This window comes from Botrytis porri (assembly GCF_014898465.1).
Source record: "Botrytis porri strain MUCL 3234 chromosome Unknown BPOR_019, whole genome shotgun sequence".
In the NCBI taxonomy this organism is placed as follows: domain Eukaryota; kingdom Fungi; phylum Ascomycota; class Leotiomycetes; order Helotiales; family Sclerotiniaceae; genus Botrytis; species Botrytis porri.
In genome coordinates this window covers 711,258-734,707 of record NW_024066093.1, presented here as the reverse complement: position 1 = coordinate 734,707, position 23,450 = coordinate 711,258, and the positions used below count along the sequence as shown (strand labels likewise).

The 23,450-nt window shown below is 42.4% G+C and overlaps 5 protein-coding genes across 5 annotated transcripts; 1 reads left to right on the top strand and 4 right to left on the bottom strand.

Moving 5' to 3' along the window:
- Positions 1 to 9,062: 9,062 nt before the first annotated feature.
- Positions 9,063 to 9,998, bottom strand: EAF01_011167 (uncharacterized protein; the record flags this gene model as incomplete). The annotated part of the gene is made up of 1 exon (XM_038919424.1): positions 9,063 to 9,998. One exon carries the CDS (start codon positions 9,996 to 9,998, stop codon positions 9,063 to 9,065), a length of 936 nt encoding a protein of 311 aa, XP_038765295.1.
- A 1,114-nt stretch (positions 9,999 to 11,112) lies between these two features.
- On the bottom strand, positions 11,113 to 12,496 carry EAF01_011166 (uncharacterized protein; the record flags this gene model as incomplete). Its single annotated transcript, XM_038919423.1, has 4 exons — positions 11,113 to 11,424; positions 11,510 to 12,002; positions 12,087 to 12,355; positions 12,449 to 12,496. The coding sequence occupies 4 exons, from the start codon at positions 12,494 to 12,496 to the stop codon at positions 11,113 to 11,115; spliced, it is 1,122 nt and encodes a 373-aa protein (XP_038765294.1).
- Positions 12,497 to 13,073: 577 nt separating this feature from the next.
- EAF01_011165 (uncharacterized protein) lies at positions 13,074 to 15,269 on the bottom strand. The gene is made up of 4 exons (XM_038919422.1): positions 14,701 to 15,269; positions 14,231 to 14,522; positions 13,955 to 14,173; positions 13,074 to 13,900 (listed from the first exon to the last, which is right to left on the bottom strand). Exons 1-4 carry the CDS (start codon positions 14,937 to 14,939, stop codon positions 13,574 to 13,576), a joined length of 1,077 nt encoding a protein of 358 aa, XP_038765293.1. The 5' UTR covers positions 14,940 to 15,269; the 3' UTR covers positions 13,074 to 13,573.
- Positions 15,270 to 17,129: 1,860 nt separating this feature from the next.
- On the top strand, positions 17,130 to 19,669 carry EAF01_011164 (uncharacterized protein; the record flags this gene model as incomplete). Its single annotated transcript, XM_038919421.1, has 4 exons — positions 17,130 to 17,288; positions 17,348 to 17,523; positions 17,612 to 17,710; positions 17,848 to 19,669. 4 exons carry the CDS (start codon positions 17,130 to 17,132, stop codon positions 19,667 to 19,669), a joined length of 2,256 nt encoding a protein of 751 aa, XP_038765292.1.
- A 408-nt stretch (positions 19,670 to 20,077) lies between these two features.
- Positions 20,078 to 23,401, bottom strand: EAF01_011163 (uncharacterized protein; the record flags this gene model as incomplete). Its single annotated transcript, XM_038919420.1, has 5 exons — positions 20,078 to 21,419; positions 21,488 to 21,775; positions 21,850 to 23,087; positions 23,146 to 23,277; positions 23,339 to 23,401. The coding sequence occupies 5 exons, from the start codon at positions 23,399 to 23,401 to the stop codon at positions 20,078 to 20,080; spliced, it is 3,063 nt and encodes a 1,020-aa protein (XP_038765291.1).
- Positions 23,402 to 23,450: the final 49 nt, after the last annotated feature.

Here is a 23,450-nt window from a genome sequence, read left to right as displayed (position 1 = left end):
ACTTCCATGGCTGAGAAGGCATGTCTGGGGTCTGGAGCTGACCATACGGAGCGTGTCGTGATGACCTGTTTCGTATGCAGGTGTCGCAACTTCCAACAACTTCTTCAACTATCGTTCTCATTCGTGGGAAGTAACTGATTTCCCGTAATCTTGCGAACGTTCTCGCAATTCCCTGATGTCCATGTGCCGGCAACCCGTGTTGTTCCGTCACGAATTCCTTAGTCATTCGACTAGGAATGTATACTTTTCCGTGGAAGTATATGATCTCGTTTTCTATCGTGAATCCTGGTTCTATTGTCTTGCGTATGCGTATAGCTGTAGCATCCTTGTCGTAATGTGATTGGATTTGACTCCTGAGATGGTTGTCTTCCAATATATGAGTAGCTGCGAGCTGTGGTGCATTGTAAACCAGTGATTCGCCTTCTTTCTTGAATATAGCGTACGATTCGTACGACTTATTTTCTTGATATTCTGGTTTTCGGCTAAGAGCGTCGGCTCTAGCGTTTTCTGATCCTTTGACATATGAAATCTTAAAATTGTAATTGGCCATGGTCTCTGACCATCTGACCTGTCGTCTGTTTAACTGCTTCGTTGTGGTGAAGTAAACCAAGTTCTTGTGATCTGTATACACCTGTACTGTGTATTTTGACCCTTCCAAATAAACTCGCCATTCTCTAAATGCATCGACTATCGCCAGTAATTCTTTGTCATATATTTCGTAGTTCAATTCGGCTGGTGATAGCTTTCGAGAGTAGAATGCGATTGGTTGCTATTTCTCATTTTGACCTGGTTGGCTCAAAACTGCCCCTATAGCAAAATCCGAGGAGTCCGTCTCCACTATGATTTGTTTCTCAGGGTCGAATGTCAACAGTATTGGTTCCTCGGCCACTGCCTGTTTGAGCGTTTCGAAGGACTCCTGCGCCTTGGCGGTCCATTCGAAGCTTCCTTGATCTTTTCTGGTTAATGTGGTCAAGGGTGTAGTAATCCCTGAATAACCCTTGATAAATCTTCGGTAGAAGTTGACAAATCCTAAGAAGGATTGTACTTCCTTAATGGTGTTTGGCTGCTTCCATTCAAGCACTGCCTTGACCTTATCCTTGCTCATCTTGAGCCCTTGGCTTGATACGGTGAATCCTAGGAACTCTGTTTCCGTAACGTGGAATTCACATTTGCTTGGTTTACATAGCAAATCGGCTTTGGCTAAACTTTCAAGAATGTTGCTGACATCTTTGATGTGTTGGACCTCGTTGTTTGAATATACTAGGATGTCGTCCAAGTAGCATATACAACAGGTGTCCAAATATTGCGACAGTACATTGTTCATAAGTCTCATGAAAGTAGCTGGTGCGTTAGTTAGCCCGAAGGGCATAACTTGATATTCGTATAGCCCGTATCTTGTCTTAAAAGCGGTCTTCCATTCTTCGCCTTCCTTCATTCTAATCAAGTGGTACCCGTTTCGTAGGTCCATCTTGGTAAATATTGTTGCTCCGCCTAATCGATCTCTTAATTCCGTAGCTAATGGAAGTGGATATCGATCTTTCTTTGTAAGCGTGTTGAGCTTCCTGTAGTCCACAACTAGTCTCTTAGTACCATCCTTCTTGGGTACCCACATAGTTGGACTTGCCACTTGGGACGTGGATTCTCTGATCCATCCCTTGGCCAAGTTGTCGTTGATATATTCTTTGAGCGTCTTCAGCTCATCGGCCGACATTGAATAAATTGGGGTGTGCACAGGCATCTTGCCTTCCTCCAATATTATTTCATGATCCCATGGCTTGTGTTCTGGTAAAGCCTCATGGATCCCTGGTTCTTTGAAAACATGTTCGTATTTCTTGTACTGTTCTGGTATCATAGGCTCCTTTGCCTTGATTGCGATTTCCTGCCGTGTCGTTGGCTTCTGCATTTGTAGAGGAGGTGTACTGTCCTTCGCTCTTAATGGAGGACCCTGGACTGGGTGTCCTACGTCGCCGGTGTTGTTCGCGTTCAACTCTCCTTGGCGCGTGTTACGTCTCGCGGACGCCTTGAACGTGTCATCGTGACCGTTCTTGCACTGATCAAATGTCACTGTTTCTTGTGACCAATCTATTCTAGGGTTGTGTGCCTTCAACCATGGCATCCCTAAGATGATCTGTTGTTGGCCCAATGGCACAACGTCAAGCTGTATAACCTCTGAGTGTTGGGTTATGTTCATTTGTACTGGTCGTGTCTCTTGTGAAACGTTCCCGTCAGATCCTGCTAATTGGCCATCAACTAGCTGCAATTGGTAGGGTTGTTGTTTCTTTTGGAGTGGAATTCCCAGGTACTTTGCAGCTTCTGGTGCAATAAAATTTCCTGTAGCCCCTGAATCTATCATGGCTGGCTGTGTTTGTCCATTTATCTTGACTCTGCAGTATATTTGTCCTGCTTGTCCTGTAGCATTTAGCTGTGGTGTAATTTGCTCATCTCCGTTTTCCTGGATGCTTTCATCGGCAAATGTTACACGTCGAGGCTCTTCCTCTTCTAGATAGACAGCGCTTGTCCCTGATCTAGCTCTGTCATCAAGTAAATCCCTCCATAGGGTGTACCGGTAGTTCCCTTGAGTGACTTTCATTATCGTACCCACAACTGGTGGTGGTAATATGGCTTGAGCCTGGACCCGGTGTTCTTCCCCTACTCTTCTGCATAAAAATAGAACCTGATTCTCATTTCTTTCAGATGTGTGGTGATAAAACACTTCCCATAGCTCTCCTCTGTCTGGCCACTGGAGGTGATCGGTACTGATCCTTTCTATGAATGATGTGTTCGTAGTGATTCCAAACCATAGAATTCGATGCTGATCGACGTACCGAACCTCATACGATTCGCCCTCTTCAGCGTCTGTTACGCTGAGGTCCTCGTTCATAGTTCCTTCGTCTGTATCTCCAAATTTCCAGATACGACGGTTCCATTGGTCAATTTCCCGAATAGACCATGATTCTCCTAACTGCGGGTCTTTGTTTACCCATGAGAGGCCTTCGACCTCTTCTTCTTCTTCGTAAGCTGGTGGTGGCGTGGCTAGCCCTGTCATGCTAACAGCACACAATTGTGGCGTGAAGGTGGCATTAAGTTGGCCCTTGCCGAACTTATTCTTAAAGTTGCCCTTCTTGCCCCCTGTTCTCTTGCTTCGACATTCTGCTGCCCGATGCCCTGCTTTCCCACATTCAAAGCATAAGTTATTTTCTCGTCTTCGTTTCTTTTCCGGATCATCATTCCCACCTTTGTGGTGCGTAGCGTCGAGTTCCATAGGGTCTCCATATCTCTGTGGATTGTAACGTGGTCTTCCCTCATTCTTGCGGTAACGCTCTTGCTTTTGATTTCCCTGGGGTTTGTATGATCTTTGACTTTGTCGATATCGGTAAAGACGATCATCTGATTCGATGGAGTCCTGGATTAGGTCGTTCAAGTCTACACTCTCGGCAGATCTTTCTAACTCCAGTCTGACTTCTGGTTTGAGTCCTTTACGATAGTGACTCATGATGGCGGTTTCGTCCCACTTGGTTGTTCCCGCATATCTTCGGAATTCCGTAGCATACTTCAATGCTGATCCTGTCTGCTTGAGGTTGAAGATCTTATCTTCCGCTACCTCTAGCTCATTGGAGTTCCCGAAGATTCTACGAATCTCTGTCTTAAATCCTTCAAAACTGTTGAAGATTGTTCGAGTGGGTTGCATGCGATCCTGGTCGTCATGCTCGAAATAGTCTCGTAAATATGGTTGAATCCACTTGCTTGCTTCTCCTCTGAGATATGATACAGCCCATACACTCTTGGATTCCTTTTCGGTGAACTTGTCTTCGTTGAATCTGAAGTAGATTTCAAGTTGTAAGAGGAAGGTGTTGAGTTCCTGTCGACTACCTTGGTATTTGTCTGGTAAGGCAATCTTGAGTGTTTCGTTGATGGTAATTTCCTTGGGAGCGTCGGTCATCTCGACATCGTCGGTGTCGGGTGCTTGTGCCTGACTGCTCGCGGATGCACTGGTGGGTGTCATATCGTCGGTTGGTATTGAATTGGTACTTGAAGCAGAAATGGTGCTCAAAGTGTTACGGGAGCTGCCTCTAGGGTCACGTGGAAGTGTCTAGAGTTCTCTCGAGGTGGTTTAGACTAAACTTCAAGTAGGAATTCAATAAGGTTGGTAACTGGTTGCAATTCTCGTAACTATAGTAATGAAACTAATGATTGTTCTTGAGCACGAAGCTCTACACTGTAATGAAACCCATTCCTTTATATAGACCTTCGTTCTCTGTGCTCAGTCGGATCACAAATGATCCCTCTGATCCGATCAACTGGATCACTAATGATCCCTCTGATCCGGTTACCTAAGCGTCGGGGTCACGTGACGTCTATTGTGGCAGACCATCGTAACATTCAGCCCAATTAAGCTCTTTCTTATAATTTGTCTTTAATTCAACTCTTATATAATATTCGATTTGTCCTTCAAGCTAAAGTGACTAAGTCTTCCACTATTACTAGAATATTATTAATAATATTATATTCTGGAAAATTACCTCCAATACCAAAAGCTCTGTGACTTTCAACCTGGTTGTTCTTCCGTGGTAATAAGGCCGAGTAAGGCCAAAAAAGACTTTTCTATATGTTCAGCAAGATTCAATATGGATATTCAGGCTAAGTCGACCACCCTACTTTCGGACCATCACTGTTTTAGGCCACTCTTTTACACCAAAAATCGCTTTTTTAGCCTATTAATATCTCTATCAATATATAATCTAATTTAATAAAAATTTGAACATACATAATTTAAACTATTTTAAGCTTATTCTGAAATTTTGAAATTTTTAGGAATTCTCTGTATTGAGATCTAGAGCTTTAAATATCGATTTTTTAATTTATATAGAAATTATATACAAATTTGAAACTTTTATAAAATCTTTAATAACTTTTTAATAATAATTATTAAAAGAAAGCTATATATATTTTTGAAAGTTTTAAACTTAAATTTATATAGAAATTTTAAATAAAAATTAATAAAAATTAATAAATATAGAGATACAATATATAGTGAGTTTAGAGTAGTATAAATAATCCCTGTAATTTTAAGGGTATTCTTTTAAATATCTATTTATAGGAAATTTTCTATTTTTTTTGAATCCTTTAAAATAAATATATTATAAATTTATAATAAAATTTCATAATTTATTTTTAATAATTTCTATTAAAAAGTTATTAAAGATTTTATAAAAGTTTCAAATTTGTATATAATTTCTATATAAATTAAAAAATCGATATTTTAAAGCTCTAGATCTCAATACAGAAAATTCCTAAAAATCTGAAATTTTCAAGGTAAACTAAAAATGATCTAAATTATATATATATAAATTTTCAATGAATTCTATTTATAAATAAGAAAGTTAAAAATTCCATTTTTGGTATAAAAAGTGGCCCAAAAGGGAGGTGGCCCGAAAGTAGGGTACCCGACTTAATTAACAACATCACATATTAAGAAAATTCGCGGAAATCTTGAATTAGATTCATTTCTGTTTTTTTCACGATCACCGCCTTGGATGAGGTCGATGACAGATGAGATAAGGGTGATGTAACCTCGTGAGTTGTGACTGAGCAAAATGACAAGTGGCACCAACTAATGGACCCCAGCTGGCTTGTTTTTCGTTCTGACGAACGAGTTCATTTCGTCTTTTTTAATCAACATACTCTTTCGAAAAATCTTCTTTGATGATAATGACTTAATTTAAATGCTTATTAGTGCCCATACTTTCTGTAGACAGCAGTGGAAGAGACATTAGGCTCCATTCGCTGATCGAAAATCCATTAATATTGAAATGGCAATCGCAGGAAGTGCGGTGAACGCTTGTAGACTGACAAATTTGGAAGACCATTAGAGCTATCATGATTGACTGGAACAGACAGCTGGTCGACGGAGATTATATAATACTAGACCAATGCGTCACGAGAAATAGATCACGTAAGGTTAGTGCTCACCCTCAACCAATACCTTTTTCCCTTTCATACGATTCAGACTCTCTGAGCTTGATGATACCACGCACCATATAAATAACAAATACATCACTTTCTCTTCAAGACAAACGAAAAATTGATTTAGTCAGGTGTTCAGGCTGAAAGTAAAATATCACCTGACAAAAGAAGACTTCTGAGAAGCTGAGGCTTGGAAAGAATAGTAGTGTATCTAGCTGTCTTGACTATGTGTAGATTCCCCATTAACACAATTACTTCCGCACCGATTCGGATGTTTAGTTTCAACTCGAATACATATAGAAGAATTAGTCTATGTAAGCTAGAAAGATAGTCAAGTAACAACAGTACCATGATCCATCCGACTCTCAATAATGGACGTTCCAACCAGCATAACCTCTTTGTCTTCAACCGTCTCTATAGCTTCACCATCCATTCAGCCATCTACATAACAATCTCCAACTAACACATACTCATATCGAGGTTTGATTCAAGACCATGATACTCTGTCACTCCCCGTATAATATACGGCGTTCGTCCCCCATAAAACAAGCAAACCTCATCCCCCACCTCCATACCCTCCTGACCCATCCCAGAATACCCATTATCCGTCTCAAATATCCGTCGACGGAAAGAAACCCCCGATGCAGACTTCCGCGTCTTTTCCACGGTTTCTTCATCAAAGCCTTCAACTAAACCTTCTGCCATTTCTATCTGGCGTCACTCTTGCACTACAGAATACTTTCTAAAACTTCGAAAAAAAAACTTCCAAGTGCTCCCAATACGCAGGTTCATCTGGCATTCCACGAATGCGAAGGAGCATTTTATATTGACAAGAGTGCGTGAGCATGCCTGACACGCCAAGGGATAGGTGGCAGTAACACGAGACACTAAATGCCCTTGAATTCTCATCGAGACTCTATCTGAATTTGTCGAGTTGATATTTATCAGAGATTTTGTTGCTTTAGAAGCTTCAAGCGTTTTTTCGTTAGCCAAACTAGCAGGGATAAAAAGAAGACTAGAGTCCGGGAAATGCGAGAAGTCTGCAACCCAGCTAGGAAGATCATGATTGATGATGGTATGCTTGTCACTGCGATATTCTCCGATTTCGGCTGCGTTAAAAAGTGACAAAGGGACCCCTTAATTCAAGATCCGAGTTGTAGAATCGGTATACCTCTTTGACTGTGGAATTGTACTTGACATCTATTTCCATAGCCTCAATATTTTGAAGTACCAAACAAGGCATGGAATTTGTCTCTTGGGTTTGTTGCGTTAAAGTCCAAGCCTTGAAACAAAGCGTACTCTAGAGGAATAGAACTATCCTCTTCTCTGAGTTCTTTAACTTGGTAGGTGAGTGCAGTTGCACCCAAGTCATCTGGAAATGATCCATCTTGACGAAAAAAATAGCAGTTTCTCTAAGTCTACCCCTAATATCATATTCGCCACGAACCCTAGAGCTCTCCAACTCAACGCTTTCTGTCTATAGAGCAAAATAACATCGTTCCCTAGGACAATTTCTTGATTGATCTACATGCGCGAACCCATGGTCATCGTAGGAGAGCACCAAGTGCCTTCCAACCAGGAGATTTATGCTCACAACCAGGTATCGAAAGTACACCCGCATAGGTAGGAATGCCAGAATATGTCATCACTTCGTATGATGTAACCACAAAATCCATGGCAAGATTACTATCTGCAGATTTATCCCCAATCCAAGCAAGTACCTGCAGCGCAGAAGAATATGTTCTCCCCATCTGACGCACTTGTAATCCTTTCTCAATATTATCAGTTTGATTAATACAGAGAGATTCGATCCATGAGAAGCAGAGCTCGAATTCAAAGTCTAATTGAGCTGCAAAAGATCTCAAAATTGTACGAGTCGAGCTATTCAAGCACAAATATTTTTTCTCATTAAACCATATTTGATCGCACATATCAGCTGATCCCCAATGATAAAAATTAGCAGCGTAAGGCACTCGTGTTGGTGGAACCACATCTAGTGAGATATGTGTAAATTCGCCATGTAAGCGTTTCGAATCTAGTGAAAGTGATATTTGAAGTATTCAGATATCGGATACTCTTTCCTAGGGGAGATATTGAGATGAGAGTCGTGTAAGTACAACGAAATTGAATACTTTGTAGAACATATCTTAGTGTAATGTGTCTCCGGAGAGCAAAAAAAGAAAGGGCTTGATAGCCGTCAACGCACATGAGCCGCAGGCAAGAGAAGTGCTAAGATGGTATCACAACAACTCGGCTGACCGAATCCTGTACCTCAATCATCCTCGTATTTTGATCAATCGCTTGCATTCTTCCAACTTTAGAGAAATTATCGTGCGGAAGTTCATCTAGATTTCATTTTCTGTCCCGTACAACTTTTTGTTTCCAAAAAAGCCTCACTGTTCTCCAAACATCATATAATCGCATAATCTTTTCAAGCAAGAGATTCCCACCAGACGCCTTCCTTTGATAACTTTGTATCGAAGTCCAGAGCAGGGGCTTTAAAGCACTGTCGCCCTTTTATTTCCTGAGAAAATTATGTACTAAGCAATTTCAAGGTACAAGATTCTCTTCAAAGTTCGGAAACCCTTGAAAGACATCTCACCTCTAATACTAGATAACCTACCGAGCTAATAAGCGTACTAAATATCAAGGTAACAAATCAATCCACTCATTTATCAAAATTTAACATTCAACATTCATTATCCACCGCCCAAACTATTCATCATCAGAATAATAGTCTAGAAGATATCAGATTTCTCCCCACTCCAACAATTTCATTCTCAGGGCTCACTATCTCCCATTCTCTATCAAACCTCATAATCGTGTTCATACAAGTATATCCTGATTCCTCAAAAACTCAAGATGTCAATTTTTTCGAATTTACTAATTGATCACCTAGAACTCACTTGAGCCTCATGAAATACCATCTAACATATATCTATTTCCAAAACAAGGACTCAAGAGTCTCCCAATACAAAGTGGAATTCAAGTGCTAAAACCAAATCGATATTCAAAAATTGTGTTTGATAATTATCAGAAAGACTATTTTATTTTCTTCCACAAACAAGTTCCTCTAATCTCCCCAAACCCCCTCAATTCTAAAAATCCTCCTCCCCCTCCTGCTCCATCAAGCTCCACTGCTCCACCGCCTGAATCTCCGCCGGCCACCTATTAACTAACCTCCTCGCCGTCTTCTCCCCCCTCGAAACTCTCAATTCATAAATCCCTGTGACATCATCCCTATCCAAATTCGTTCTCCTCCCAATACATCTCTTCTCCCCTCTAAACTTCTTCATCCCCAACACCAGTATCTCCACCAGGGGTGGTTCCCAAGTCTCATCATTCGCTACACGATATTCTTGAAGTGATTTCTCCAGCATCTCTTTCATCTCCGAGGGTTTATGATTGAGCAGCTGCGACACGGGTACATCGAGCGGTTCGTGGTAGACGATGGAAGTATTAGGGAGTCCGAGCCATTGATCAAAGGGTTCGATGAGAAGAGTGACGGATTGCAGGGCGGGGAATCTGTACAGCCAATCGAGGAGCCAGCGATCTTTGGGGGGCTCGAGATAGAGACCTTGCGCGAGCCAGATGTTAAGGGGAAAAGCGATATGTTGCACTACAGGCGTAATCCCATGATTGCGATACGAAGCGGGAATTTTTTCTTTGAAGAGATATTTTTCCATCGTGCCGTTGGTCCAGGATGCGGAGGGGGGGAAGTAGATAGTATCGATATTGGGGTTCCAGTAGAAATCCGATTCTTCGGTATTGGGACCGAGACCATTGCGAAGGATACTGAGGGCTAAGAATCGAGATTCGGAATTGACGTGACAGATGGAGGGAATAGCCGAGAAGTTTCCCAGCAGGGACGCTCGCGTATCGTCGTAGGCGTCGATTTTTACCTTGAGTGTTCGACCGCGAGGAAGTGCATATTTCCAGATATGGAGACGCAGCTCGGGGGGGAGATTGCCGAATTGTGGGAAGAGAGGCTCCTCTTCTGAATTCACGAATTTGGAGTGGTGGTCAAGTGACATGATTACGAGTGAGTATCCGTTCGGAGAATTTTTGACAGTATGCAGGGTATCTCGGCAACGAAAAAAGGAAACTCTAAATATCGTTCAAATCTCACTTGATGCTATTTTTATATCAAATGCGGCTTAAGGTTAATTATTAATCCACGGTTCAACGGGAATATAAAGACTTATCAAGGATAAGAATAGTGGCGGTGCAATAATCTACGCGCGCGATAGGATTCCGGTCTGTTGGAAGCGGTCGACAATCCCTCGACATCGATACTAGCCGCGGTCACATGAACTGAGGGCTCTTCATCTAGAAGAAATGTTGTATGAAGAAAATAAGCGCAAGCGCCTCGATAAACTTTTCAGGTTGTCTGGCCGGGCTGGAATCTGGCTATGGTAACGAAAGATTGAATTATGGAGATTGTTGGTTGATGTTTCAGAATCAAAACCACAATATTTAAATTGAGCCACGGTCATCGAAAGCTGTCCAGTTGACCACACTTATGACTTAGAAGGAGATATACCATTTGATGATCTAAAGGTAGAGGTACTTGTTGACCTACATGTTCTTCGATTGTAGGCTTCAAATTATGAGAGCCGTCAAATGAAAAATGGGTGAAGGTGTACAGTACTGACGGCAAGTATACTGAAAATAATGGCACTGTTCTTGTAATATCAAACAAATAATGCTGCTTGGAACTGAGGAGACGATACGAACGATGTCGCGATAACGTGAGACAACAGCAGGCTATTGACATATCCACGCATTCAAATGAGAAATCACTGGCCCAGAAATCCGCAACACATACATCAACCTTCTTGAATCATAAACAAAGGACACTTGTCTAATTCCCAATTCCAATATAACCTTGAAAGCTCAACTACGATTGCAACAACGAACTCTTATAATAAAAAACTAATATACATTACTACATTTCAGTCTATTGCTGAACGAGACATAACTAAATACCATTAAAACGTGAAATCTTACATTCTTTCTTGCATGCCTCGCTAAAACAACTCTTTCGACCATATGCTCTATATGTATATCCATTCACCCAACCGTTATTCTTTATCCACATATCCCTATTGTCTCTTCAATCATGTTCTCTTTCATGTCCCTATCTGCCTACCACTTTTCCCAATCATCATCTTTCTTTGCCCCAACGCTACTTCCATTTCCACCTCCACCATTCCTCTTGACGGCCGCAGTTCCAATTGATGCACTTGGTGCATGTTGTCTCTTGGTCCCAGCATCAGCGAAACTATCCCAGAAATCCTTTTTGCTCTCATCGATAGGTACATTTCTAGAGGGACCACCTCCACTACCTTCGACAAAACGATTGAATCCATCTGCGGCGCTTTTGGCTCCAGTTTGCGCATTTCGGGCAACTTGAGCGGCGGTAAGCTGTGCTTGTTTGGCTACATCGGATTCGGCAATCTGAGAAGAAAGTTGTCAGTTGACGTTCATTATGCGGACATGAAAATGCCACTGTCGATATGTGATGTCAGGGAGATGAGGTTACCTTCGCAGCAGTAGGTTGTATATATCCTTCATTAACAGTCTTTGCCGTCTTTCCCACAGTGGTTGTGAACCACCCAAAGCCCTTCGTAAGTGCCGCCACCGGATCTCTTTGTAAATCCTCCAAGCCGGGTAATTTTGCATTATTATCTTCTCTCTCAATGGGTTGACTTCCAAATCCTGCATATTTACCTCCTTGTGAAGGTGGTAAATCCTCAGATCGGTTCGCATTCGCAGCTCCAAGTCCAGCAAAATATCTATCGTCCACCTTCACTTTGCCATTAGAAGGACTAGCGTTTCTTGTCCCAAGAGGAGTTTGTGATCGAGAGTTGATAGAACTATGGTTGGAGAAAGATGTGGCAGCAGTTGCAGATTTTGAAGCAGGGGCTTTTGGTACGGGGACGTATTCGCGTTTCTCGACTTTGGCAGTGAGCCGTTCCTTGTATTCCTCCCCAACTTCGCCAGAATATCGCTCAGCAATAGTTGCATCATCCCAACTGTGAATGTGTTAGTTAAGTGCTACTGCCCACCGCCCAACGCCCACCGCAATAATTGTGTCGCAAAATATAGAGTCCACTTACGTGATACCACTCATGACGTTTCTATCATCCTGATCGAAGAATTCCCTCCAAGTCTTATTTCCTCCTTCTCTCATTCGCTCAATTTCTTGCGCCTTGAAAGCATCCATTGTGATACTTCTTACAAAACTGATGTGGACTCCCAATCCGCGGTGAACTCCAGCGCAAGACAGACAGATAAAAACACCGAATTTTGGGGAAGCCCATTGAGGAGATGGTGCACCACAGTCGATACATCGGTCGTTGCCATTGGTTTTGGAAATATCAAGGAGCTGAGTTCAAGATATGTTTAGTATGAGTTTTGTTAGAAACGAGGCAGTGGATGTCTGCGCTCATGGATGGGCGCCCCATGGAGGGGAGATTACCTTTGACCTTGTCTCCGGATCAACCTCCCACATAGCCTTTGAAGTCATTTTTGCTATTGGCGTTTAATTAATTGCTGACTGTGTGTTTCGTGTCCCTCTAATCTCTTCAAGTCCCGTTGTCGATTAAGCTGCCTGCTCAGGCTTCTTTGCGCTCCAAGTCTCAATTGCTCAGTGACGTATGTTCAGATATGGATTGTCTTGCGCGAGTGGTGAGAATCCAGTGAGCGGAATTAAATTATTGATTGATATGTACGAGTATGAATGGTTATAGATTTTTATCGTCGAATGTAGATCGCCTGTAGTCTCAATGTGGTGGGGCTTTACAAAGGGGAATGGAAGTTCTAAATTTGGGAGTGTTCGCGCAATGGAGGTCAAATCACGCTAAGTGAGATCTAGACCAATCATTATCCAAGGTTAAATGCCTACCTATGTATCGTCATGGTAAGGATTGGAGTTGGGTTTTGAGAAAAAAGGGGCAACCGATTTATTAAGGGTCGATACTCAACGATTCAACTGGGGAAGCAGGTTTTGTTCATAAATTGAGAGACATTTTGTTATCAAAGGTTTGGCTGGAAGCACAGTGGGTCACTTCATCAATTTTGATGTCACTTTGGAAAGTTATCATTCTGCTGGTAAAATCGTTCACTTTATTATCATTGATCTGATAATGATAGGGTTGTCATCAATCATTAATCAATAATTTTTCCATGCCCACCCATCCCATATGGAAGCACGTCAGAAAAAAATCTAGTGTACACCCACAGAATGCCAGCAAAATTGTAATAAGACATAGTTTTTGGAAAAGAGTCATGAAGAACTATGAACCCATACTCGGAAATGAAAAAAGTTAAGTCTGTCGGAAAGAAAGAGCGTAGAAGCCCATAGATCTATTTAGACGCCATTAACAAATCCACCGAGTTTGTATTCATATGTCCACCTAAAAGAAAATCGTCAAAAAGATGATTGATCCATTGAGTAAATCAAAGGAGCAAACTCATCCTTTTCTCTTAAGAGCTTCCACAACGCGCCGACAATGGTCCAAAAGCAACGCATAGCAATGCATTGGTCCATCGTCTGCAGGTCTGCGGGACTCCCCTCTCATTCACATCATTCAACTTTTCCTACTTAAGCAGAAACGGTTTCGGCACCGGCTGGTGGGGCAGCGGCAGTCTCGGCGCTGGCATCAGCAGAGCCAGCGTTGACATCATCATCGGTCTTGTCTGGGCTGTCGATAGCGACCTTGACAGCGATCTCACGTCCTTCGATTTCCTTTCCGTTCATCTCCGCAACGGCCTTCTGTTGTTGTTCCTCGCTAGAGAGAGTAACGAATCCAAAGCCACGACCCTTGCGGGGTTCACCTCGGGCTTGGAGCTTCTTAACCATGAAACGGGGGATTGGGCGAAGGGCGATCTTGGCAGAAGTTGGCTCATAGACGGCAAAGAGTTCCTTGAGCTACAGTTTTGTTAGCAAATCATTTCATTCGAGAGAGGCTGAAATTGAACATACCTTGTCCTCGTGGAGATCATATGGAAGGTTGGCAACCATGACCTTGTTCTTGGATGGAATTCCATCAGCTGGTGGACCACGCTCGCGACGCTCACGGGGTGGGCGAGTGGTTTGTGGCTTAGCCTCCTTGGACTCAGTAGTGGCTTGGTTGGTAGTTTCGGTCAAAGGAAGAACCTCAGTGGGAGCAGGTGCCTCGGTAGCGCCCTCCTCAGTACGGGACTGTAGTCATATTAGTAAAGAGTTATTCTGGAAATGTATGTCTCAAAAAAGACTTACAGCGTTGTTGCGGCGTCCTCCACGTCCACGGGCACGTCCGCGTCCACGACCAGATTGTCTGCGGCGTCCACCTTCACCGCCAGATTGACCCTCTCCTCCGCTTGCAGCAGTCTCAGTCTTGTCGTTTGTCTCTGGCTTGCGAGCAAGTTGAACAGAGACCTTGCGATCTAAGATCTCCTTTCCAGAGAGCTCAGAGATAGCACGCTCGGCCTCGGTTGGGGTAGAAAGGTCGACGAAAGCATATCCGACTGGACGCTCGGTACGTGGGTTCTTTGGGATAGAGGTGGATTCACTGTATAAAGGTATTAGCTTGTGTAAGAAAAATCGTACAGATTAAATATATTCGGAAGGTGCAGATGTACTCGCAACTTCCCAAAATCTGCTGATTTCAGGTGGCATGCGAATTTTGATAGAAAATGAAGGCGATCTTGAAGATGGAGTGTGAAAGTGAATATGAAGGCAATACTTACATTAAGTATCCCTTGAAAAAGGCTTGCAACTCCCCCTCGGTGGTCGCATATGCGAGGTTACCGATGTAAAGTCTTCTTCCCTCTGCAGCACTGGCCAAAACAGCTTCCTTGTCGGTAGTGGTGTTGGCAGCCTTCTCACCAGTGGTGGTCTCGGCGGGCTTGTCAGAGATGGATGTGTTGCCAAGAGCGGCAGTAACGTCGGTGACGGCGTCAGAAACTTTCTCCACGATGCTAGACATGATGATAATTGATTTGATGGTATGTGGTAGTTAAGACTGAGTAGAAGCTTGAATTGAATTGAAAATTGATCGACGTTTGCTGGGAATGTGTTTTAATACTCTCTGAACAAATTTGGGGGAGTTGGAAAAGGGTAGCTAGGTGCCCTAGTGGTCTGGTTTTGGGGAAGTTGGTTGAGGATTTGTTGTGATTGACACTTGATGGAATTCTTGAAGTTGAGGTGTTCAAAAGGAAAGGGAGAAGAAGTCGGGATTGCGCAGTGGGCAGAATATATCAAATTCCAATGGAATCGCTGGGGCAGCCGCATCTTAGCGAGTGGCACTTACCGTAATTGGATTAAAGCCAGTGGCTGAACAGGGCTGGGAATGGGGATTCAATTCGATTAGAGAATTTTGAGATTAGACAGAAGGTTCGACGCAAAGCACCAATCCACTGTGAGAAGGACGAAGGTCGTTATTAATTGGCCAGGAAAGGGAAGAATCATTGATAAGGTGGCAGGTGGCACGGGTGGTACGGTGAGAAGGAGATTTGATATTGAATGAACATGGGGAAATGGTGAGATAGGAGGTCAAGAGAATGAATGGGTTTATTCTATTTGCGATGACGAGGATAGGATATACACATAATATATACATATATTTTATATCCTATATTTCATATTTTACATTCTACTCATCGTGGGGGGGATTCAATGAAGGGTGGTTGAGATATATAATAACCATGGGAATATAGCGAGATAAGAGATACCTGACTAGGTGAGGAGGATTACGGCGTAAAACGAGTGAGTCTTGTTTTTACATGTACCTAGGTCGGTATTCAATAACTAAGACACAAACCCATGGCAAGTAAATATACAATTCCTATCTCTTCCTTCATCAAGTCGAGAAGAGGCCATCGTACGGTGTGAGATTCGATGTTGTTCTCGAATGCCACATAACATGGGGAAATGGCGAACAAGGTAAGGAGTCATATCATAAAAGGGGAAGGATTAATGACTTGGCGATTGGCCTATGTGTGGTCAAGAGCATTATTGGGGAAAGGCGTACCCAGTCCTTGCCTACCTGGTACCTACTTATTATTATGTATGGATGGGATCAATAGAATTTCCCATTGCTGAATGCTGTTACTGAATGCTTGATATCTTATCATGTGATGTGAATACTGGACAGATATATATATATATCAATTAACCATGATAATACTGTACAGAGGATACTGATCTCAAGCAAATGTCAAGAAATCATTAGGGCACTCTTTGATAGATTTGATAGATGATTCATACCCCAATATGTCATTCTTCTTCTGATGACATCAAAATAGGTTCTAGAACCACTTAAGTTAATTACTCGAGTAACAATAATAAGGTATGTAGATCGATTCATTACCACGGAGTATATGTATCAATATCTCTATCAAGACACATCGCCAGTGCCTAGGATATCCATAATCAAAATATACGATGAATACCCCAATCAATTTTTAGAAATTCTTGTGAAGAAAGTGTCTCTTATTATCATGCTATTGATCTTATATAGTATTACCTATAAATTATCTATATATCTCAATCCATTGACTCGTTATACAGTACCCAAATCTTTCCTCCCCATCTTCCCAACACTCGATTTCCATGTTCCCACACTTTGTATGTGGTGTTGTCATTGTGTACTCATAATCATAAGTATGCCTGCATTGCAGCTTGCTTAGTTGAAAACAACGCTTTTCTTCTATAGCTTTCTGTTGGTAACCGTTCTTTGTCTTGTCTTGTTCGGTGTGCATGAAGCCATTGACCGTTGATTTCAGTCATTTGCCTTACAATCACAATGCAAAGACTTTGTTTCCTTCTCGAAGCCTGCACGGCAGGGCAGGTCGTCTGACAATCACCTGATACACATACAACCACAAACCAAAGAATACATAATACATGATGGATTAACCTTGAAGTCTTACCTAGCTCTTTTGTTATTGTTAATTGTTCACACCATGAGTATTGGTGAATGAGATGCTAATTCAAACAGCCAACAGCCCACTGACCAATATCTCGTGACTTACATGCAGTCCTTCTTGGATAATGGTGACCAAAAATTATTTTTCTTATCGACTGGTTGATTAACCTTTGAATTTTATATCGAATCGAGTCATTGACCAATACTTACCATTGCCACAAACAATCATCAATCAATTAATGTTACCAAATGTCTGATATCCTCAATGGCCAACCGCATGATAGGAGTGCGCTCATCCTTTATGGAACGGAAACTGGAAACTCCCAAGATGTGGCCGAAGAATTAGGACGCATTGCAGAGAGACTTCATTTCATGACAAGGGTGTGTGAAATGGATGAGGTTGATATTGTACGCAATTTCTTCCCTAAATCTAACCAATATATACTTATTTGCATGTATCAAAACAGAGAGAATTATCAAAGTACACTTTTGTTATATTCACATTGTCAACAACAGGGCAAGGAGAATTTCCAAAGAATGCGAGGAAATTCTGGAATAGTCTTTTGAGAAAGCGTTTGCCTCCCAATTGTTTGAGTCACGTGAACTTCACCACTTTCGGTCTTGGTGATAGTTCTTATGCAAAGTAGGTAAAAACTGGGAAGGAAGTAAGGTAGAATGAAGGGGAGGAAGAAGGACGCTTGCCAAATAAAACAACACTAATACCTTTCCAGATTCAATTTTGCATCTCGTAAATTACATAAAAGATTGGAACAGCTGGGTGGGAATGAGATATATCCTAGAGGTGAAGCAGATGAGCAACACGATGAAGGGTAAGTGAAATTCTACTTATCTGGGAAAACCTTCTTCTTTTTAATTTGGAATATATTTGCCTATATAGTCCATAGTAGAAGATGCTCTATGTCTTTCCCTCCAGTTTTGCACCTGCCTGACTTACTGACATAAATAGAGTTGATGGAACTTTCCTCTCTTGGCATATTGATCTTAGGAAGAAACTCCTCGAATCATTTCCATTGCCAGATGGCTTAGACCCAATTCCTGATGATGTCCTTCTACCCCCAAAATGCTGGCTAGAATTGGCAAATGAATCTTCCACAGCCATCGAGAAATCAAGTTCATCGTTTGAAAACATATATGACAATGGTCAAACAGAATTAGATTCATTAAATAGCAAGATTGCTCTTGCCAAAGATTTGGATGCTTCTAACTTACCTAACAATTCTACTGATCTAGATACTCTTGGAGAAACTGATACTCAAGCTCACCAATCATCCGTCCCAAACACAGCGACGATGCCAGACAAATATGGCCTAGAATCTGGGATTAGATTTGATAATGGTTTTGACGCACCACCTCCTCCATCAAATCGCTTGACCGATTTTCATAAAGAGCAACCAGAAGAGGACAATGTATTACCTCCACCAGCACTTCTAAAAGGAATTAAAAAGAATCGTTCACCATTTCATGTCACTATGGAAGCCAATAAGCGCGTCACTCCTCCAGACCACTGGCAGGATGTTCGCGAGATCACGTTCAACTTAAGAGGCAGAGATATCATGTTGGATCCTGGGGACACCATATCAATTTTCCCCAAAAACTTTCCTGAAGATGTGCAGACCCTCATTGATTTGATGGGGTGGAACGATGTCGCGGATCTGAAGTTACACTTTAAACCAAAATTACCAGATTGGTTCGGCGCGAAAAATTTGATAATGCCCCCAGATGGTCTCAAGAAAATTGGAGACGAACAAACGCTCAGAGAGTTATTGATTCATAATCTTGATTTTCAAGCCATCCCCAAACGTCGTTTCTTCGAGCTTATGGCCGGTTACACAAATGATCCGACACACAAAGAACGCCTCCTTGAGTTTCGGGATCCTCTCTATACTGATGAACTTTACGATTATACCACTCGTCCTCGTCGCAGTATGCTCGAATGTCTTCAGGATTTTCCAAGCGTCAAGCTTCCTTGGAAACATGCCATTACCATTTTTCCTATGATCCGAGGTCGCGAATTCAGTATCTGTTCAGGCGGTGACTTCCACAGATCCGTCATACTTTCAGATAAAGTTTCCCGAAAAACTAAAGAATCGAATAATTACGGAGATTACGATGATCCTAGACCATTAAAAGATTATAAATTCCAAATTCTTGTCGCCATTGTCAAATACCGCACCGTTCTTAAAAAGGTTCGCAACGGTCTCTGTTCCCGTTATCTAGCCACTCTTCCCAAGGGAACAAATCTCACGATCCAGTACAATGCGAACCCTTCTTTCTATAAAGTATCCCGGCTTGTGCCAGAGCTTTCTCTTATCTTAGTCGGTGCAGGCACGGGAATCGCACCTTTACGATCATTGATTTTACAACGCTTGAAACAAATCAGAGATACACCGGAGGGCAGAGTTCAATTCGGAAAAACCCATCTTATATACGGTGGACGTAATCGCAAGGCAGATTATTTCTATGCTGATGAGTGGGAATCGGCCCAAGTCAAAGATCATCTATATGCAAGCGCGGTTTTCTCACGAGATCAGAAACAGAAAGTTTACGTACAAGATGAGATTAAGGCACAAGGACATGAAATTGCAGATTTGCTCATGAGTCAAAAAGTAATGATTTATGTTTGTGGTAGCTCGGGTGGTATGCCCAAGGGTGTGAGATGTGCTTTTTTGAGCGTCTTGCAAGTTCATGCGGGAATGAGTATGGAGAAAGCGGAGGATTTCATCGCGAATCTGGAGAGATTGAAGAGATATATACAAGAAACGTGGTAGAGTATCTTGTAAGTGGAAGAGAGAGAGAGTACATAGTGATGGACAAGTTGATGTGAGGTGATTATTGCGGATCGCATCCTGGCGTGGAAATTCTATCTTCGTACTAGATTGATGAGTTGATGGCTGCTAGAATGGTTTAGGATTGTGGAGTATCATGCATAGATTCCTGGGATCCTTCATCATGATTGTTTTGATAATACCAAATATTGTATTATACAACTGGAGATATCACTATCTTGATACATGAAACTTTATGATAAACCTCCTGAAATTTCACACTGAATAATCACCCGTCAATCTGTCCTCCTCTTCTAGATCTTGGTAAGAGTGGTATATGACTACTCAGTCCACAAAGCCATAAATCCTCACCCCCCAAAATTCAAAAGTCCACAGCACAGTAGTAGTATTTTACACCAAAATCCCAATATCAACCACTACCCCCTCTTCCTCAGTATCCCCATCCCCATCATAGACAAACGAATCCCCGCACTCCCCCTTATCTTTCATAACTTTCCCCCTACCTCCCATCCCCATATCCATACCCTTACTCCTCCTCTTCCTCCCCATATCAAAACTCCAATCCCCGTCCACAATAGAAGGTAAATCTATCGAAACCAGAAACCCGCGCGTGAGAGGTAAATACTCGATTTTTGAATGGTGCGCGAGGAGATGTGAGATGTTGTGGTGGGAAATGTGGAGGGTTGAGATTTGTGGGGTGGGGGAAGAGGGAGAGGAGATGTATAGAGCTAGGATTCCGGTACCTTTTAGTTGGATGTGGATGTTGAGGAGGTGGAGGGGGGGTGAGGAGGGGGGTGAGGTTGGGTTTGGGTTTGGGTTTGGGGCTGGGTTTGAGGTTGAGGTTGAATTTGATGGTGAAGGTGAAGGCGAAGAGGAGGAAGAAGAAATAGAAAAAGAACTCTTGAGAATCGCAGCCGCGCCGACGAATTTATTGAGGAGACCGAGGATGACGAGGTTGATTGTGGGAGTGGTGTTGGGTTGGGGATGGGGTTTTGTGCGTGTTTGTTGTGGTATATTGGGGGTGGAGTTGAGATTGGCGTCAGGATTGGAAAAGGGGGATGGAGATGGAGATAGAGATGGCGCGGGAGGTAGTGGAATAGTATATACACGACACGCGGTGAGGATTTCCCATCCAGACTCGGGTAAGGTGACTAAGCATTTACCTCCGCTTGTTCCGCGTGAATGTAGGGAAATGGGCGGAGAGAGATTATTGTTTGAGGAACTGTGCAGGATGTATTGTTTCTCTTTTTCTTGGATTTCTCGATTCTCTCCAGTGGTGTCCTTCTCTTTGTAAAAAGAAGAATCGGAAAGAGGAAAAAACTCCTCAAGTCCGATCATCTCGGTGACGGAACCGGAAGAAAAAGTGTTGAATAACCCGAGGACTTTTATATCCGTTTTGATAGTTGAAGTGTGCAGTTTTAATATGCGACGGGAGTGCGAGCTAGGGTATACAGATGTAGATTTTGTGGGGTTGGTACGTAGGATGATGGGAGGAGATGAGGGTGAGGATGGGGATTTGAAGGGGTTGCAGGAAAGGCGGGAAATGATAGAGGAATCGTGGTGAGAGGGCGTATCGGTTATAGATAGGAGACCGCCAGAGAGAGAGCGCGCGGCGGCGTGGTAGGAGGAGTAGTGGGGAGTTTGGGAGGAGGTTTGGAACATATCCCAATCTGGGATGACGTTTTCGAGATGGGTGGTTAGGTGGGAGGTGTGGGAGTTGGTGTGGATGTGCCTACAGTGTTCACTTAGTATTTTGTCGAGACTTTAAATTTAAGGAGAAATTAATTGATGGAAATGTACCAAGCATGAGTAGCAGGATCGTTGGGCCAGAAATCATCGGAATTGCGCATGGCTATTTTATTGGCGGGATGGGTAGATGAAGAGAGTAATATTTGAGGGGAGAAAATATTAGTAGGATATTGAGACATGCATGATATTACTCTTTCTTCGAAATGAGAAAGTAGTGATGCGTGGATTGCGTTTTGATAGGCTGGTATTAATTCTCTTCTATCTTTGGCACTTTTGAGATCACCTAATAATCCTTGAGTGTCTAGCTTGACTGTGTTTATACCACAGCTGACCAGAAATCTGTAGAGGCGTTAGCAATTTAGTAAGATGAAAAATGATATATTTCCCCCTCGGTAGCTGGAAACAAAACGTACGAATAAAAATCATCATAGAATCTCTTCACATCGCAAGCATCGATAACCCACATTCCACTGCGTCGCGAATTATTGATTTCTACCCATCGTAATCTATATTCCCTTCCAATCTCACTCTCAGGATCAATACCTCCCCAATAGCCAAAGATGCCGTGCCAAACTCCAATGTTTTTGATCCAGGGATGAGATTTCCTAATCCGTAGTGCGAGATTGGTAAGACCTTCTGGGAAGGATGTTAATGAAGCTTCGAATCTTGACCAACGATGTTGGTTTGGGAAGGTTTCGGAGCCGAATGACGTTATGGATTGCCACCCATCGTCTATTATGAGTGTAGATGGGTAGATTGAGGATGAGCCCAGATCATCAAGTGCGGCAAAGAGAGTAGTGGATGTTAAGGCGGGCCCGAGAGAATTCCATGTACAATATACTAGCTCATCGTGGAAATTTCTCTTGTCTTTTGGATCTGTAATTTCCTCGAGTTTTCCGCCGGTAATGGGCTCTGTGTTTAAGCCTTGCCGGACAACCATTTTCGCATGGTCCATTGCAGCCGTGATACCCTCCTCTACAGTTTTGCCCACGGCACAAATCACAATTCCATCTCTTGTCTCTTCATTCTCGTTCTTTCTTATAAAAGTAATGCTCCCATTCTCATCAGATGTGAGCGTCATTACAACACCTTCCATACTCAACGCAAGCATCACGAAATTCATCCCATCACTTCTTAGAAAGGATACCAGAATCGCTTTCGGTTCCGCATCTCCTGTGTAGAATTGACAATCATCTTCGCCCAAGTCGAATCTGGATCCTCCATGACGTGGTACTAGCCAAAAATTCATTCGTTTGACGAGTGCAAAATATTGGACTATATCCTTTGGGAATCCAATGGTGATTCTTTGAAGGCTTAGCTTGGTAGCCAAAGCGACAGAAGCAGATATCGGACACGACAAAGTCCATACAGGCGAATCAGATGCTTCATGCTGTCCGTGATACTTGACGTGAAAATCACCTGACAAGTTGGAGATATATTCCTCAATGGAAGACACCGGGAAAGTAGTTGATGATTTCTGGAAAATAATTTCTGCATCACCGACCGGATTGGGATCATCATTCACCCACTTCCAGGTTGAATCAACAGTTCTTCTGTACTTGATAGTATAACAAATTTGTTGTTCTTTCAATGATTGCTGTTTCATAGTGTTTGAGAAGAACAAAACTGATTTCTTAGGGTTTGCAGCAAGCTTTGCTCTTTGTCAGTTACATACAAAGTCACAGGAGTAGACAATTAGATATCCTTACTATTGGTATATTATCATCACTTCGGGTGAGATCAAGCTGTTTCCAGCTCATATCCTTCGAGCCATACCATAATGCTACTTCCCAGTTGGTTTCTTCATCGTTATGCGGAAACAGCGCAACTGTGACGTTAACCTATGCATATATCAGTTGAGCAATTTTCCTTTGACACGGGAAGTACATCATGTGATCTTACCTCTTTTTCAGCAATCACTGTGGTCTGACCCAGAAGCGGATAGCAAATGACTTGAGCACTCATTTTGCTTGATGATATCAATATCACAATTAGTTTCCAACCCCGGATTGTG

Excerpts from the sequence above, each read along its gene's own strand:
- EAF01_011165 (XM_038919422.1), bottom strand. The coding sequence starts at position 14,939 with ATGTCTAGCATCGTGGAGAAAGTTTCTGACGCCGTCACCGACGTTACT. Across the intron at positions 14,523-14,700 it reads TTTTTCAAGGGATACTTAAT|TGAATCCACCTCTATCCCAA; the intron begins GTAAGTATTGCC and ends ACCTTTATACAG. Across the intron at positions 13,901-13,954 it reads ATGATCTCCACGAGGACAAG|CTCAAGGAACTCTTTGCCGT; the intron begins GTATGTTCAATT and ends ACAAAACTGTAG.